This window comes from Nycticebus coucang, chromosome 21 (assembly GCF_027406575.1).
Source record: "Nycticebus coucang isolate mNycCou1 chromosome 21, mNycCou1.pri, whole genome shotgun sequence".
NCBI classification, from domain to species: domain Eukaryota; kingdom Metazoa; phylum Chordata; class Mammalia; order Primates; family Lorisidae; genus Nycticebus; species Nycticebus coucang.
The window spans coordinates 15,644,051-15,659,890 of NC_069800.1; the positions used below are offsets into that span (position 1 = coordinate 15,644,051).

A 15,840-nucleotide genomic window follows, 5' to 3' on the forward strand; every position below is an offset into this window, starting at 1 on the left:
TTGTTACAATTGTTCTATTTTATCATTAGTCATTGTTAATCTCTTACTGTGTCTACATTATAGTAATTAAGTATAGGGGAAAAAGTAATGCACACAGGGTTCAGCACCACCCATGGTTTCAGGAATCCACTGGGGTCTTGAAATGTATCCCCCACAGATGCAGGAAACTACTGTACAAATAAAACTGGATAAATGTGAATAAGTCTGGTAGATTATGCTACAGTCCTGCAGAATAAGAATGTTACCTTGGGAGGGTACTGGAGAAAATGTACAAGGGATGTTTCTGTATTATTTCTTACAACTGCATGGGAATCTGCAATTCTATCAATAGAAATTTCAATCTAAAATAAAAGAATATGGGCTAGGCACGGTGGCTCACGCCTGTCATCCTAGGACTCTGAGAGGCCTAGGTGGGTGAATTACCAGCACTCAGGAGTTCTAGACCAGCCTGACCAAAAAACAAGACCCCATCTCTACTAAAAAGAAATAAAAGAACTAGCTGTGTGTTGTGGCGGCACCTGAAGTCCTAGATTCTTGGGAGGCTGAGGCAAGAGGATTGCTGGAGCCCAAGAGTTTGAGGTTGCTGTGAGCTGTGACAACATGGCACTCTACCCAGATCACAGAGTGAGACGGAAGATTAAGCCTTTCTCCATCCTGAACAAGTAGTTCTCCCAGGGGGCGGCGGCTCTTATCAGTTTCATGTGTATAGTAGCCAAAAGAAAAAAGATAAAAAAGGAGAAAAGAAGAAGGAAGAAGGAGAGGAAAGAAGCAAAGCCAACAATTTGAGATGCTCTTGCTGTATGTACAAATAAATTATACAATCCTTTCGTATTCATACTTTTTTTTTTTTTTTTTGTAGAGACAGAGTCTCACTTTGTGGTCCTCGGTAGAGTGCCGTGGCGTCACACAGCTCACAGCAACCTCCAACTTCTGGGCTTAAGAGATTCTCTTGCCTCAGCCTCCCGAGTAGCTGGGACTACAGGCGCCCGCCACAACGCACAGCTGTTTTTTGGTTGCAGTTCAGCCGGGGCTGGGTTTGAACCTGCCACCCTCGGTATATGGGGCCAGTGCCTTACTGACTGAGCCACAGGCGCCGCCAATATCCCTGGATATTCAGGAGGGGGTTTCTGCTAAATCAATCCGCTCCCACTGGATTCAGTCTGCAGGTCTGCTCCCTCCAGAGAGCACCAAATAGTCTGACCAGCCCAAGAAAGGTCTAAAACTAGAGACACAGAGCATTGCCCAAGGAAAGGCCCAGTCACCACCCTACAGAGACATTTACAACCAGTAAGTGCCTCCTTCCCTTGGGCGGCATGGCGCCAGCCCCAGACACCAGAGGTAGTGGGTTCAAACCTGGCCCCAGTCAACAAAACTGCAAAAAAAAAAAAATGAGCCTCTTTCCCATAGTTCCCAAGCATCCTTTCATTGGCCCCACATACTTAGGAGTAGATGCCAAAGACTCCCTGTCATATGAAGAAAGTACATATCAAAAGACTTAATTAAAAAAAAAAACAAAACAGGACAGACAATAGAAACCTGGAGAAAAAGAGCTCCTGCAGGGAAAAGAAAACTTCAAAGACTACTCCGAGTCTATGTCAGGAGAGAAGAGGTGACACTGTACTGGTGAAGCAGAACGGGACGCTGTTTAAAAAGAACTTTCACAGGAGAGAAAAAAGAGCTCCTGGAAATTAAAAACATGACAACAGAAATTGAAGGTTCAATGTAAGAGCTGGAAGATTTGGATTTAAAATATCTACAGAAAATAGAGCCAAAAGGGGAGAGAGATGGGAGGGAAGAGGTAAGAGAGTTAGACCAGTCGAGGCAGTCAAACATCCAATACGTGTAACAGGCAATGCAGGAAGACAGAAGTGAGTCCTTAGGACCGAGGAAACCACGGAAGGGAAGTCCCCAGATGTGCAGGACACCAGCTTCCAGATTAAAAGAACCCATCGATCCAGGAAAATGGGGGAAAACAGACTCACACCAGTCATATAATTATGACATGGCTGAACATCAGGAACAGACTATTGGCAAGAAAGCAAAGCAAAGAAAACAAGTTCCCCAAAAAATTAAAAAACTGGGACAACATCAGACTTCTCAGAGGCAACACTGGAGGCTGGAAGAACTCTAAGCTATGCCTTCAAAATTTCAAGTCCAATGTGCTCCAAATTAATTCCTGACCCAGCCTAACTATCTTCTAAGTGTGAAAGTAAAAACCTGCGAAAACTCAAAGCTTTACTTTCCACACTCGCTGTGGCCAGAGGCACCCGGAGCGTGTGGCCTGCAGCAATGCACGCTGCAAATGCTGAGATAGACCCCTACCTGGGTTCCAAACGGCAGGACCTTCAACACCAGGGAGAGCTGAAAGAAATATGCAAGATGACGTGGACGAGAGATTGAAAGATGACAGCTGGGCAGCAGGCTCTACAAGGAACCTGTCCAGACGAGAACAGGCCGGAAAAATCTGGTAACAATTTCTTCCAACAGCAAACTTGATAGAGTATTTCACTCACTGTATATATTTACAGAAGATTAAAGCTACTGGGGAAAAGTTTGGGGTTAAGTTAGAGACACAGAGCAGATAAAAAACTAAGCAGATAAACATGTATTAATTCACATCTGTCCAGAATACAAAAACTAAGTACAGCATATTTCAGAGCTCAGCTACCAAGAGGATTTATGTGACTGTGATAAGGCTAACACTGACCCTTACCCTAACACAGCAGGGCTCAGCCCTGGCTGCACACTAGCACTACCTGGATCACTTTATTAAAATGCAAACAAACAAAACAACACCCAAGACACACCCCTGAATGGAGCGTGAGATCAGAATTTCTAGGTGATGAGACCCAGGCATGAGTAATTTTTATGCTCCCCAGGTGATCATTTGTGCAGAGCAGACTGAGAACCACGCAGCCAGACAAAGACGCCCCGTTCACACTCAGCATATTACTACATTTTTTTTTTTTTTTTGCAGTTTTGGCCGGGGCCGGGTTTGAAGCGCCACCCCGGTATATGGGGCCAGTGCCCTACTCCTTGAACCACAGGAGCCACCCTCATCATACCACTTCTGATCTGTACTGCTGCACAACTGCTGTGACCTCAACTTCCAACTGTCAGCTACATATTCTACCTAGATGCTCTCAGAGTCTAAATACCCACAAATGAATGTCTCAAGTTCTGTCCTCCAAATGGCGTATCATGACACGCCCTTTCTCCTACTGTCAAAGTCTTACTTAAGAAACCCACTTGTCACGCCCTGTCCTCCACAGGTTCAAATTGGGAGGCAGACTGGCTCACTAAAGTGAAAGTGACTTTTGCTGAAATCAAACAATCCGGAAATACAATGGGGAAAATGAAGAGACATGTTGCAAATGCTGCAAATGTGGAAGTCCCCAAACCAGGTCACAGATGGGCCTTCCTTCCTGTCTTTCCTTTCCTCCTTTCCTTCTTTTCCTTCCTTTTCTTCCTTTCCTTTCTTTCTTTCCTTCCTTCCTTCCTTTCCTTTCCTTCCTTTGCTTACTTTCCTTTCTTTCAAAAGAGTCTTAGTAACTCTGGGAAAGAGTGCCGTAACATCGTAGCTCACAGCAATCTCAAACTCTTGCACTTAAGCGATCCTCTTGACTCAGCCTCCTGGGTAGCTGGGACTACAGGCACCCACCACAACGCCCAGCTATATATATATATATTTTTTTATTTTTTATTTTTTGCAGTTTTTGGCCGTGGCTGTGTTTGAACCCACCACCTCCAGCATATGGGGCCAGCGCACTACTCCTTTGAGCCACAGGCACTGCCCCATGCCCAGCTATTTTTAGAGATGGGTTCTCACTCTTGCTCAGTCTCAAACTCCTGAAGTCGGGCAATCCACCTATCTCAGCCCCCCAGAGTGCTGGGATTTGGGCTGACTTTCTTTATTCGCCCTCTCTTAGAAATAAATGAGTATTGACAAGCAGGAATGATGGCTACATTTCATGACTTAAATAGTCACTGTTCACTGGTTTGGACAGCTCCAGAAGAGACACAGGTCTTTCCCTGTCCCTCTGTCTCCCACCTAAGCCCCAAACTGAAGTTGAAAGGGTCATAATCAACACACTCCCTGGCCCACAGAGGGGAGCAGGTAAATTGACTCCTCTTAGAACACATTGCCAGTTTAATCCCACCCCCAACCCCTTTTTACACACCATCTCTTCAAAAGGCCAAGTCTTCATTTGGTATCTATGCCTAATTACACCAGCAGCCCTGTGGCAGGCTCCCCACTGTGTCCAGGGTGCCAACTGACATCCTCATCACAGGTCAATGAGAGAACTTGTGTCTCTCACACTTTTATCAATGCCAGATATGATCCTACCTTTTACTTTTGGCCAATCTGTTACTGAAAAATGGTATTTCATATTTTGAAGTTCTGATTTCCCATTAAGATTGAGACTGGAGCTCTAACTTGTGTCCACGGGCCATCTGCAATTGCTCTTGTGTAAACTGCCTTCCCGTTGCCTTCTGCCCATTTCTCTCTGAGTCTGCCTTTTTATGCCCCGCTCTCTATCAGTCTAATCGCCTTTGTTTTTCAGGTTCCAGCTTTACCTGACCACCACGGCCTTCCACATGCCACGGTGTACTTCTCATTTGTATCTCTCATAATACATGAAAATTAGTTGTTCGGTGCCTCTCTTCCCACCCAAACTTGAGCTTGAGCTTGGGTGAAGATGGATACTCAGGGTGTCCATCACAGACACCACTGTCACCCTGGCAACTGGCAAAAAAGCCTGCCCCATGTGTAATGAACAAATTGGATGAGGTGCCCGTGTCTTACATCATAGGGATCCAGGCAGGGCCTCCCTCAAGAGGTTCCACCATACAGGGTGAGGGCAGGGCTGGGAAACTAAGCAAGGGTGATGTAGCCCCCCGGACCAGCAAGGACAGGAGTGCTGCTACCCCAGGCAGGAAGGGGTCTGGGGACCCATCTCAGTGTGGCTCACGGGAAACCTCCTTCCACCCGAATACTTCAGATTCTCAGATCCCACAGGATAATCCTATGTGTGGTATCACTGCAAATAATAAATAAAAATAAGTATCAAACAAGCTCTCCAGAAACAGAAAGCAGGAATAAACCAGAAAAATTCCAGTAACCTTCCTGGCAGCACAACCCACTTGCTCTGCAACTTGAGGGACATTTTCTGCCCTCCCCATACCCATTATGAAAGTCTGTGTGCTGTTATTCCTCCCCAAAATTCTTCAGCTCAAGGAAATGAAACCTCCTTACAGAAAAAGAGAGTTGCCAAAATCCTATCCTATCAGCCAGCTTCCACCAGGCCTTGGAATTCTCAGCAAATAGTTGGTTTTGCAATTCTTTTGGCTTTGCCAACCTCCTAGGGTAAAAAAAAAAAAAAAAAAGCTTCCCACAAGGATTTAAGGCTTGCGAGTGGAGGAAATGTTTGAGAAAAATCTGGGTTGATGAGAAGCTAAGAAAAGCCAGGAGGAAAGAGACACATCTATATATGTTTATGCAGAAAATAGAAAGGTTGAAAAGCAATGTGTTTCTAAAATACTGCTTCTATGAAACCAACCTTCTGTTACACCCTACTCCCTCGTTGACTGAAAAAGGCAGGGTGATTCCTCATCTGTTCACGTCCTCCTCAGCTGAGGCTGGAAAACGCAGCCCCTGTAGCTCTGACGTGGGCAGGCTTGGGTTCAAATCCTGCCACGGAAGGCACGGGCGCCGGGCACGGCATTCCACTCTTCAGCTCAGCGCTATCCCGTGAAAAATGGGTAACAACATTGAATTTGCTGGATTGGGGGCAGAACTGCAAACCATGAAAATAAAACCTGTGCCAGCTAGTGGTCTCCTAACACATGACAGTTAGTTTTTATCACCAGCACTGCAGTTCAGAAACTGAAGAGCTTCTTTTTGGAACAAATATCTTTTATCCTTGCCTCTAAATTTTTTAAAGTATCTTCTGAGCTCCTACTACAGGCCAGATGACTCAGGTGACAGAAGGAAGGAAAGTTCACAGGATCCCTGACCTCCTGGAACTTACAGTCTGTGGAAGAAAAGAGGTTACTCGGATCAAGACCAAACACAGACGTAGCACATGAGTACCAACGGGGGTAAAGGCCATGAAGGAAAGGACAGCGCCTTCAGGAAGCACAATGAAGGCACAGGGGCCAGACAGGAGGCTGTGGCACTGGGAAGTACAGGGCTCACTCACTGGGTGCTGGACATGGCAGCCCAGACAGCGGGACCAGCATGTGCCAGGAGCCTCGCAGCCTGAGACTGCAAGAAGTGCCGCCACCATGAACAGCAGAGGGAAAGCCAGAGGGGGCAGGCGTGGAGGTGAAGCCCGAGGGTCCAGCCAGGCCTTGCACATGAAGCCATGTGAAGGATCTGAAGGTTTCTGTCAGGAACAGGAAGCCACAAAGACAAAGATGAGCTCTCAGATCTGGAGTAAAACCACATCTAGACCCCACACCCGTCAAGATGAGCAGGCACATTTCCATTAGTGGAAGACATGTTAAAGATATTTCACTCCTAAGTTCCAACCCCTTTCAATTCTTGGACTTTCCAGGGCAGCTGTGGCAATTCCCCACCTCAGAGGCACTTAGACCCCTCCACCCCTCCCCGGAGTGAGTGGTGGTATCTCTGTCCTCCTTGAAAGTGGGCTGACCTCTGTCACACCTTCACCAGCAGAAACAAAGAGCAGAAATGACACTCTGTGACTGCTGAGGGCAGACATAAAAATGCCATACACTGGCACCTTTTCTCTTGGGACTTTCCCCATTGGAATCCAGCTGCCATGTTCTAAGTTCCAGCCAAGTCACAGGGAGGGACCACGTGGAGAGGCCACAGGTGGGTGTTCTGGCTGGCAGCTCAGCTAAGGGTCCATCTAGCCGTCTGCATCAACCCCAGACCTAGGAGCCATGCTGCCTCCAGATCCAGCTGTCAAGTCAGCCAGCCCTGCAGTCTTCCCAGCTGAGGGCCCAGACATAATGAAGCCCAGACAAGCCACCTCAGCTACCCCTTCTCCAAATTCCTGACCCAAAGTATCCATAAGCAAAAAAAAAAATAAGATGGCTATTTTCCACCACAACATTTTAGGGTGATTTGTTACACATCCATAGTACTTAGGACAGAAAGTATCTCAAAGTTTTATCTATTTAGCTCTCTATTTATAGGCACATACTTTTTCTTAATCACTGTTAACCTCCCTAAAAACCTCCCAGAGAGGATGTCTATAATTACTCCTGAGTTAGAACCCCTGAACTTTACCCACACCACTCTGGAAAAAGATGTCCAGGTTGTTTACATCAAAGAAAAATAAAACACTTAAAAAAAAAAAAAAGAAAAAGAAAACACTTTTAAACCATTAAACCACTTGAAATATCTAAAAGTATTCCATTCTCACTGCAAAAGGAAAAGAAAATCCTTGTTAGCAAATCCAGCACCTTACATCAACTGGCTTTGAAAACAGAGATCAAAAATGAGACCTTCATTCATAACAACTAAGTAGGGCAGCCAGGGCTTGTCTTTCTCCACCAAAGAAGGATCGTACATTTTAGTGTCTGCAGATTAAATAAAGAATGCACATCAGGTGTACCGAGCATGGTGTCTAGTGCTCAATAGCCTCCCAAATTCCAGTTATTATTACTGCTTTTGTTGTTGTTTGAACTAAAATATTCTAGATACCACCACTAACCTTTCCCGACATAAATTAAGCAACTCTTGTATTCTATCTCATGACAAAAAGATCAGTATAGATTATTTCCCATACTATCTCTTCAGTATATAACCAAAGTTTAGTATTTAATACACAGTAGAACCTCTATAGTTGGCTACCTCCCTACACTGACCACCACCTTAAGTTGCCCCAATTTTCATAGAACAGACATGCTCCACATGGTATGTTTCAGTACAGCAGGCCCAGTTCCTTATGTTGAACACCTCCGTAGGTTGACCAGTTTGCTACCTTGGGTGGTCAACTTACAGCATTCTACTGTATAATAAATCTTGAGTTTGGTTGGATGTCAAGAAAAGGCATCTCAGACTCCACATGATTAGAAATGTTATACAACATTATATAACATAACTGCCACAAATTTCTATTTTGTTTTGATAAAACGATTATCCTTTACAGAAACATAGAAGGAGAAGAAAAGAGAAAGAAAGAGAACAGGAAGAAAGGAGGAAGGAGGAAGGAAAAGAAGAGCCAATATGTGCTAGAAAGCAAAGAGAAGGGAAGTTACATCTGGGAAGTTACATCTAACAACCACGGCATAGCTTTCAAGGTGAGTAAATATGACATTACCTTTGATCATTATGAAGGTACCCCTTATGGGATTATGTAAATATTACAAAGCTGCACCCAGATGGTGGCTTGAATAATAGGAATAGAGGTGGGAACAGAAAGCCAGGCCACTTCAGGTTGTTTTTATTCCCATTCAATGGTTGTGTGACCTTAAGCCAATCAGCCTCTCTTAACTCATAAGGACTTCAAAACATGGCTAAGTCCCAAACTTCACTACCCACACTGAAAGTGCCATCAGGTAGAGTGGACTCCTAGTTCCAGGGCAAAAGTCACCATTTACATGCTCAGGTATGCCGAAAGACAGTTCTTTCAGCAAAATAACCATTTTTAGATTTACATGCAGAAGTTAATGTTAATAACTATCTTGAAAACCTGTGCCTTGCTGTGCATCACACACTGAACCTATGAAAATCTAATGGAAGAAAAAGCGATGAGGGACAATCTCAACACACACATCGTGTGGGGAAAGTAAAGGGGGGGGCTGACTTCCACCCTCCTGCACGCGGCTGGTCTCCCTGCTGGATTTCCCACTGGGAGGGTAGAAGACTTCCTAAGCTTGACAAGGATGGCAGGGGATGGAAAGGAAGTGAGAAGGAAAAAGGGAATAGGAGTTGAAAGAAGGACAGAAAGAAAGGAATAGGAGAGAGGGCTGTGCTATGGAACTAAATCTGAGTCAGCAGTACCTGAACAGAAATGGCGTGCTGGGGAAACCATTCCAAAATGCATTCCAGTCACCAGGTTGCAAGTTTGCAGACAGTCTTACCCTCCTCCGGGTGGAACCTCCCAGCTTTCCAGGGCCCAGGCAGCCCCCTGCTGTTGATCGACTTAACTGTATGGGCCACATTCTCCATCTAGAAAAATGTCTTTTATATCCTGGAAAGTGGTGGGAACTCTGTGACTCACAGAGCCCCAACAAGCTGGGAAAATGGCTGGCAGGTAATCAGCTTGGAATGGCCCTCTCCAAAGGTGGCATGAACTATAAACTGGCTTTTCCCTCATAAAACCTGGGCAGATTGAAAGGGGGTAAATGAAAGCCCTCTTGGTGAGATTCCATCCGTAGACTGATGTCTGGCAGGTCCCCATGTGCCCTTGGAGAGATGTCCTGCTTCCCTCCCACCTGCACAGCCCTCTTCCTGATATCAAAACCCACAGCCAGAGGATGTGGGACTCAGGAGCCTCGGACAGCCATGCAGTCTTTAACTGCTTCTCTGGATAGGAGAGGGACTCTCTCATTACCATATATGATGAAGTCTGTCAAGAGGTCTGTTGAGATCTGCACAAAGACGGATCCACCATCCCTGGGACAGGTCAACCGTTTCCAGGGAGACTCCTTTTTAAATTGACGGCATCTTTAAAAATATTTTACTCTCATTATCAAAATGTCTTTAAGCTGCACCTCATAACACCTTGAATTAGAGCTATGTCTGTCCTAACACCGCAGCACACATTCCTAATTGCTTTTACTCACAATCATTTACAAAGCTGTTTTCCCACGAATCTCACCGCTTCAACAGCCGGGAGATAAAACCATTTTACAACACTTGTTCTTCCAAGTCCTTCCATAGTTTTTTAGACAGCTGCACTCGGGGATCCAAACTGTTTTCAGCAGACAACTGTTCTGAGCACATTTCTCTACAAGATCTTTTTCAGCTCAAGAAAGGTCAAGGGCAAAGACAAGACAAAAGTCAGCCGGACCCGGGCAGGGCTCCTCGAAGGAGCCAACGGGTCCTCTCCAAACCATTCCTTCCCCACGGCAATTCTGCCAAAAGGAGCCGAGGCGAAGGACCCCATGTCTTTCCAGTAAGTGGGCAGTTTAAGAGAACAAGTCCATTCTCCAGCCCTAGCTGGATGGCCAACACTTTTTCCTACTCGAACTTCCCGGCACCTGCTCTGAAAAGAAGGGTAAAATATGGTCTCTATGCAGAACCGTGTTCACCAGTCCACCAACCCCACTCAGTCCCTCAGCAAACCGTGGAGCGCACAGGTGGTCACCTGCACAGGTACGGAATCCTGCCGGGACAACTTTATCGCTGGCCTTGGTGGGTTTGTTAAGGGAAAGATGCCCCACCGCGCCGCGGGTAAGGAGCGCAGAGGCGACGGGCGCAGGTGAAGGTTCCCAGGGCACCTGGGCGCCCACGCGTGCCGGCCGCTGCTCCTCCCCGCCGTCCAGGCGCTCAAGGTCCCCTCTTCCAGAGCCCCTGCGGGGACAGAGGGAGTCCTCGTGCTCAGCGCCCCCGGCCGCCGACCCAGCCTGCTCGCCCGCGGCTTCAGCCGGGCTGCACGGCCGGGCCAACCACGGCGGCCCCGCGCCCAGCCCGGGAGCCCCGAGCTAGAGCCGCAGCGCCCACTCGGGGCAGGCGGCGAGCACTCACCCTTCTGCTCTCGCAGGCTCGACAGCGACCAGAGCAGCAGCGCCACCGAGGCCAGGAAGCAGAGCTGGCTCAGCAGAAGGTCCCTCCGGCGGCGGCGGCGGCGGCGCGCGCGGTCCCCGTCGCCGGGCGGCGGCATCCTCGGGCGGCCGGGCGGCGGCCCAGGCAGGCGGCGGCCGCTCCTGTCGCGAGCGGCCGCGGCGGGAACGGCGGCGGGAGGCAGCCCTGCGCGCAGCAGCCGCGCGTCCTCGCTGCGCTCCCACCCGGCCGCCGCCGCCGCCTCCTCTTCCTCCTCGCCGCTGCCCGTCTCCTCGTCGTCGCCCTCGTCGTCGCTATCGCTCAGTCCCTCCTCCCCTCCCTCCTCCTCCTCCTCGCCGCTCGCCAGCGCCGCCACCTCCCGGCGCTCGGGGTCCCTCTCCTGCTCGCGCGCCATGGCTCCCACGCTCCGCGCCCGCGCTGGGCCTGGGGCGGCGGCGCGGCGGGGGCGGCCGGGAGGCGGGGGCGGCGGGGGCTGGGGAGGAGGAGCGGGGCAGGACCAGCGGGAGGAGGGCCCGCTGCCGGCCAACTGGGCCGGCTGGCCAGGCCACCCCAGGCTGACTTCGGCCTCGCCGGCTGCAGGAGCGCGTCTCCGGGTTGCCCGCCTACTCCATGGTCTGCGCGCGGGGACCGGGGCTGGGCCGGGGCCAGTGCCCTCCGGGAGCACCGAGCGAGCCGGGACACTCGGGGGGATGAGGGGGGAGGCTCGGCTCCCTGCGGGGTTGGCGGCGGGAGAGCGCGCGGGCGCGGAGCGGTGGTCGGGGCGCAGCCGGCGCAGCCCGCACAGCGGGGAGGAGACTGGACTGGGGAGGGAGCCCCGCATGCAATCCTTCAACCCTTCTGCGCCTGGGGCAGGGCAGGCGGCGCAGGGGGCCCCTCTCGGGATGCACTCACACGGCCTCCGAGAGGCTGGTCTCCACTAAGAAGGATTCGCGGGAAAGTTTCTGAGAAATTAGGGTCTCTTCTGCCCGCCCCCCGCAACCTGCTGCCCAGAGTAGGGGCGCCACGAGCGCGTTTGCCTGCGCGCACCCAGCCACTGGTCTCGCCTCCTCCCGCGGGCCTCCGAGGTTTCCCTCCGCCCCCTGTGGGGATCCCCTGCGCCGGCTCCTCCGCGAAGGGCCTCCCCAGCGGCTCTTGGCTCGCTCAGGGTGTCCTGGCTCCCCCCTCTGGCCCGGGTTCACACTCCACTTTCTGATAGTGCTGGACCAAGCTCAACATTGTGGCTGAGAGAAGGGGGGCAGCTGGCACCGTCCCTGAGGACAGGCGTCCTGAAGAGGTTCCTGGCCTTCTGCAAGGAGCATCAGCCTGCCCCTACCCGCGAGGTTAGAGCCTTGTTCCTCCCCTCCCCCTACCCCCTTCCAGGTCTTCTACCCCTCCCAACTGAAGGTGCTGGTGCCTGTTTGGAGAGAACATCTAGTGACCCAGGCACAGCCCTCTCTCCCCTACTGGGCTTCCCTGGACTCTTCCCAGGTGCCTCCCTGGGGATGCCGGCTGGGATGAGGAGGTGATGCCATTGTGGTAGGGCTGAAAACAAAGGCTTGTTCAGAAAGAGAGCCCCTGGAAACCAGGTGTCTGTCTGGGTGACTGTCTCCTTGGAATCCAATCAGATCAGGGAATTTAGTCGCAGACCCTAGGAAGGTGGAGAGAAAAGATAGAACCTCCGCACAGATTTCTCCTGCTAGGTTTGGAAAGGCCCACAGAATCCGAATGTGTCCCAACCTGTGGGTGACCTTCTCCCTCACCACCTCCCAAATTATCCTGACAGCATCTGGGAACAGCAGGGTCACAGCAAATGATAGAGTAACTGGTCATAGGTGACTTACCTTCCACAGAAGATCCATTTTCACTCAGAAAGACGTTTGCTTCCTGGGCTCATGGTTGATTTGCCTGTGTTCTCAGTGTGGCCCCTTCCAAGACACGCAGAGCACCTTCCCTGTGATGCCGGAGGGGATTGTCCCTTTCACTTTGGTCACCAGAGACTGGGGGGGGGGGTGTAAAAATATGTAAATTAACCCCAGCTAGAGCTTGTGTGCACAACTTTCCAGTTGTGTTACCTCCATCCGGCAACTGGAGACACAGAAAAGAAAATTTAGGAATTCAGAATTATTCAGGTACCAGGAAACGCACTCAAATTAACGTGGAAAAATAGGAAAAAAGTCAGGGAGGGTATGGAACTCATTGTATTAGAGAATGAACGGTAGCTCAAGGGGGAAAAGGCCACAGGCATAGGAATTGTGTAATCTGGTGGGAGTGGAGTGGAGGGTATGTTAGCCAGGCAGCCAGGGGAAAGAAGGGGAGAAACCCAGACCTGGCAAGTCCCTAGAAATTATCTCAGCACAGGCAGTGAGAGAGAAAGATGTATGGGAGTGAAAGATCACTCCTCTGGCACATAGAAAGGAGTCTTTTAGTTTATATTCATTTTGACAGATTTTAGAGCAAGAGAGGTTATTGAAGTAAAGCCGAAAGAATGATCCCATGAGCAGCCAGTCACCACCCAGGGAAGAAAGGTGGGGGCATCTGATCCCCAGTCCCCCAACACCTGCTGGGCTCCTCCAGTGCTGGCCCCTCTGCAGGAATTGGCCTGGAATCAGGCCAATTCTTTTTCTTCTTTCCCTCCACCAGCCAAGAGTAGGGGGAGCAGACTCACAAGTGTTTTGTCAGCACTGGAGGAGGAGAGTGGGGACAGACGGGGGTGGGGGGGAGCTTCTGCCAAAGAAAACCGTCATTTTTATCCTACCTGCCTCTCCCAGTCATTAGAAGCTCCCCCGGGAAACTGAATTGTGGAGGGAACAGGGGCTGAAATGAAGAATGTGCTTATTATCTTCAGGATCCTCATCAACCCTGAGGTGGCTTTTGCCTTTTTATTTCTTGATCTGCATTTGATCTCACATTTTGTGCAGGCTTAAGGAGAAAATTCCAGGCTTTGATACTTCAGTCTCAGAATTACTTTGCTTGGAAAGAGGGGCATCACCCCCAGATTGGTGGAGGTCTTCACCCTTCCAGCAATAAGATAGGTGTATTTACAGAGCAGCCCTCCCACCACCCTGGGCTGAGTGTTGGATCCCTGTCTATGTCCCTCATTTTGACCTACATAAAGTTTACAAGATTCCAGTTTCACATCCACGTAGACACCACTTTGCACCAGAAGTGGAGAATAGAAGTTGGTCATCTTCTCCTACTTCTGCCTTTTTTTTTTTTTGAGACAGAATCTCACTCTGGAGCCCTGGGTAACCAAACTCCTGGGCTCAAGCAGTACTCTTGCCTCAGCCTCCTAAGTAGCTGGACTACAGGTACCTGCTACAATGCTTGGCTAGTGTTTTTCTGTTTTTAATAGATATGGGGTCTCACTCTTGCTCAGGCTAGTCTCAAACACCTGAGCTCAAGTGATCCACCAACCTAGGCCTCCCAGAGTGCTAAGACTGCAGGTTGAGCCACCAAACCTGGCCAGTTCTGCCGCTCTAATGAGATATAGTCTTCCACGGCTGCATTCTGTGACTCTTAGCTTAAGCCAAATCTTCCGTCCACCAGTGAGTAAGTTCTCATCTGTGCCCCCACCAGCCTCCCCTTGCCTGCAGCACCCAGACAGGACAGACCAGTTTCCAGGACAAAGCAAAGCAATATAACACCACATATTGCCAGTGGTATCAGACAAGGGAAGAGCATAGAGGAGAGAAGAAATCAGAGAAGACACTTTCTTGGTAAAATGACAAGTCAGCATCCTTGCCATGGCTGCTCCTAACTCAAGGAGAGGAGACACGGCCCAAGCAGAGAGAGGAGAAACCTCTAGGTGTTCATGTAAAAATCTTGCAACATAAGAAGACCCCATGTTAGTAGATGGGAGAATAAAAGAGAGAGATTCTCCAGGGAATATTCTTGCAACAGTCCTCAGAGGTAGCACCCTCTTCTTATCTAGGGGCTTGAAGATCCAGGCCTCCTGTCAGTTGAGGAAATTACATGTGGCTGGCATGCATCACCTCGAGAAGAATGCCCCCTCCACTCACACCACGGTGTAGATGTGGACAAAACCTGTTTTACTAAGGAAGACCTCACAGCCTACTTTCCTCCCCATTCTTGTCCACTGGCTTTAAGCCAAACTGCTTGTTCAAACACTTCCTGAACTGGCAGTATTTCGAAGGACAATAATAATAATAATTTGTACGTGTGCAAGTCCACACTTCCTATATGAGGACTTTGAGATCGCTGTGTCTTCAAGGTGGGCTCGCCTTATTTTAGGCGTTCAGTTTAGGACTAGAGTTAAAACAGACTGCTTATTTTATAATAATTTCTAATATTTAATTTCATTTTGCCAAACTGTGTGCATTTGTTTGGTGATTTTTAACTCACCACATGGATATGACTAGATTTTTTTTTCCAAGTGGACTATGATTATATTCACAGCTGCCTTTTTAAAAATTGGTTGAGGTATAATAGACATACAGCAAAATGCACCCAGCTTAAGCTTAGCTTCTGACTGTATATATGTATGTACATGCTATTTGGGTTCCACACCAACATATGCAACATTTCCTGCCCCCCAACCCTGGGCCTGCTTTTCCCAACCCCTCACCAGACAATAACACCTCTGTTCACTCCCCTTGCCCTAGGTCACTGACGTGTGTCCTTAAACATCAATAAGTGGAGGTTACTTTTGGTCATCTTTTTTCTGTGACAACGATCCACATTAATGTGTGGAAATGGGATTTGTCCTTTTTCCATGCTGTGAAGGTGCAGGTTGTTTTTGCCTAATGCTTCAATTCCCTTCCAAGTTTAGTGTAAGCCAAGAATAATCAAACCACTGCATCTAGATCAGAGATGAATGACCTCCTAGATTGGCTAGTTTTATAAGAAACTTGTGCTGAAACTGAAACAGTCATCAGTTACTTCTCAAACAGGTTACGCTACATAAAGAGTGTGACTGTAGGAGGACAAGTCCACCGAAAAACCTCGGACGATCACTCCTAAAGACCAGCATGAAAGAATTCCTAGGATGCAGGGAGAACTTTGAGGCAGCTCTTAATGAAAGAGGTCAGGACAACCTATTTCCTATGCACTCTTTCTACTCCTTTTTTTCTTTTTTTTCTAAATGAGAGAAAAGTAGAATAGGCACCACTGGGAAAAAACATAAAAGAATATGTTCA

The 15,840-nt window shown here is 49.0% G+C and overlaps 1 protein-coding gene across 3 annotated transcripts in view; it reads right to left on the minus strand.

Annotated features, from left to right (window-relative positions):
• The window catches only part of SLC24A3 (solute carrier family 24 member 3), a 542,017-nt gene extending 530,612 nt beyond the window's left edge, over positions 1-11,405 (minus strand). The window contains exon 1 of one of the 3 annotated variants that reach the window (XM_053574485.1): positions 10,670-11,405. In XM_053574485.1, coding sequence (XP_053430460.1) covers positions 10,670-11,099 — 430 coding nt within the window. In that variant the 5' untranslated portion in view covers positions 11,100-11,405. Of the gene's footprint in view, positions 1-6,203; positions 6,259-10,289; positions 10,414-10,669 lie in introns of those variants that run through there. The other 2 variants (XM_053574487.1, XM_053574486.1) reach the window with 2 other exon arrangements.
• Positions 11,406-15,840: the final 4,435 nt, after the last annotated feature.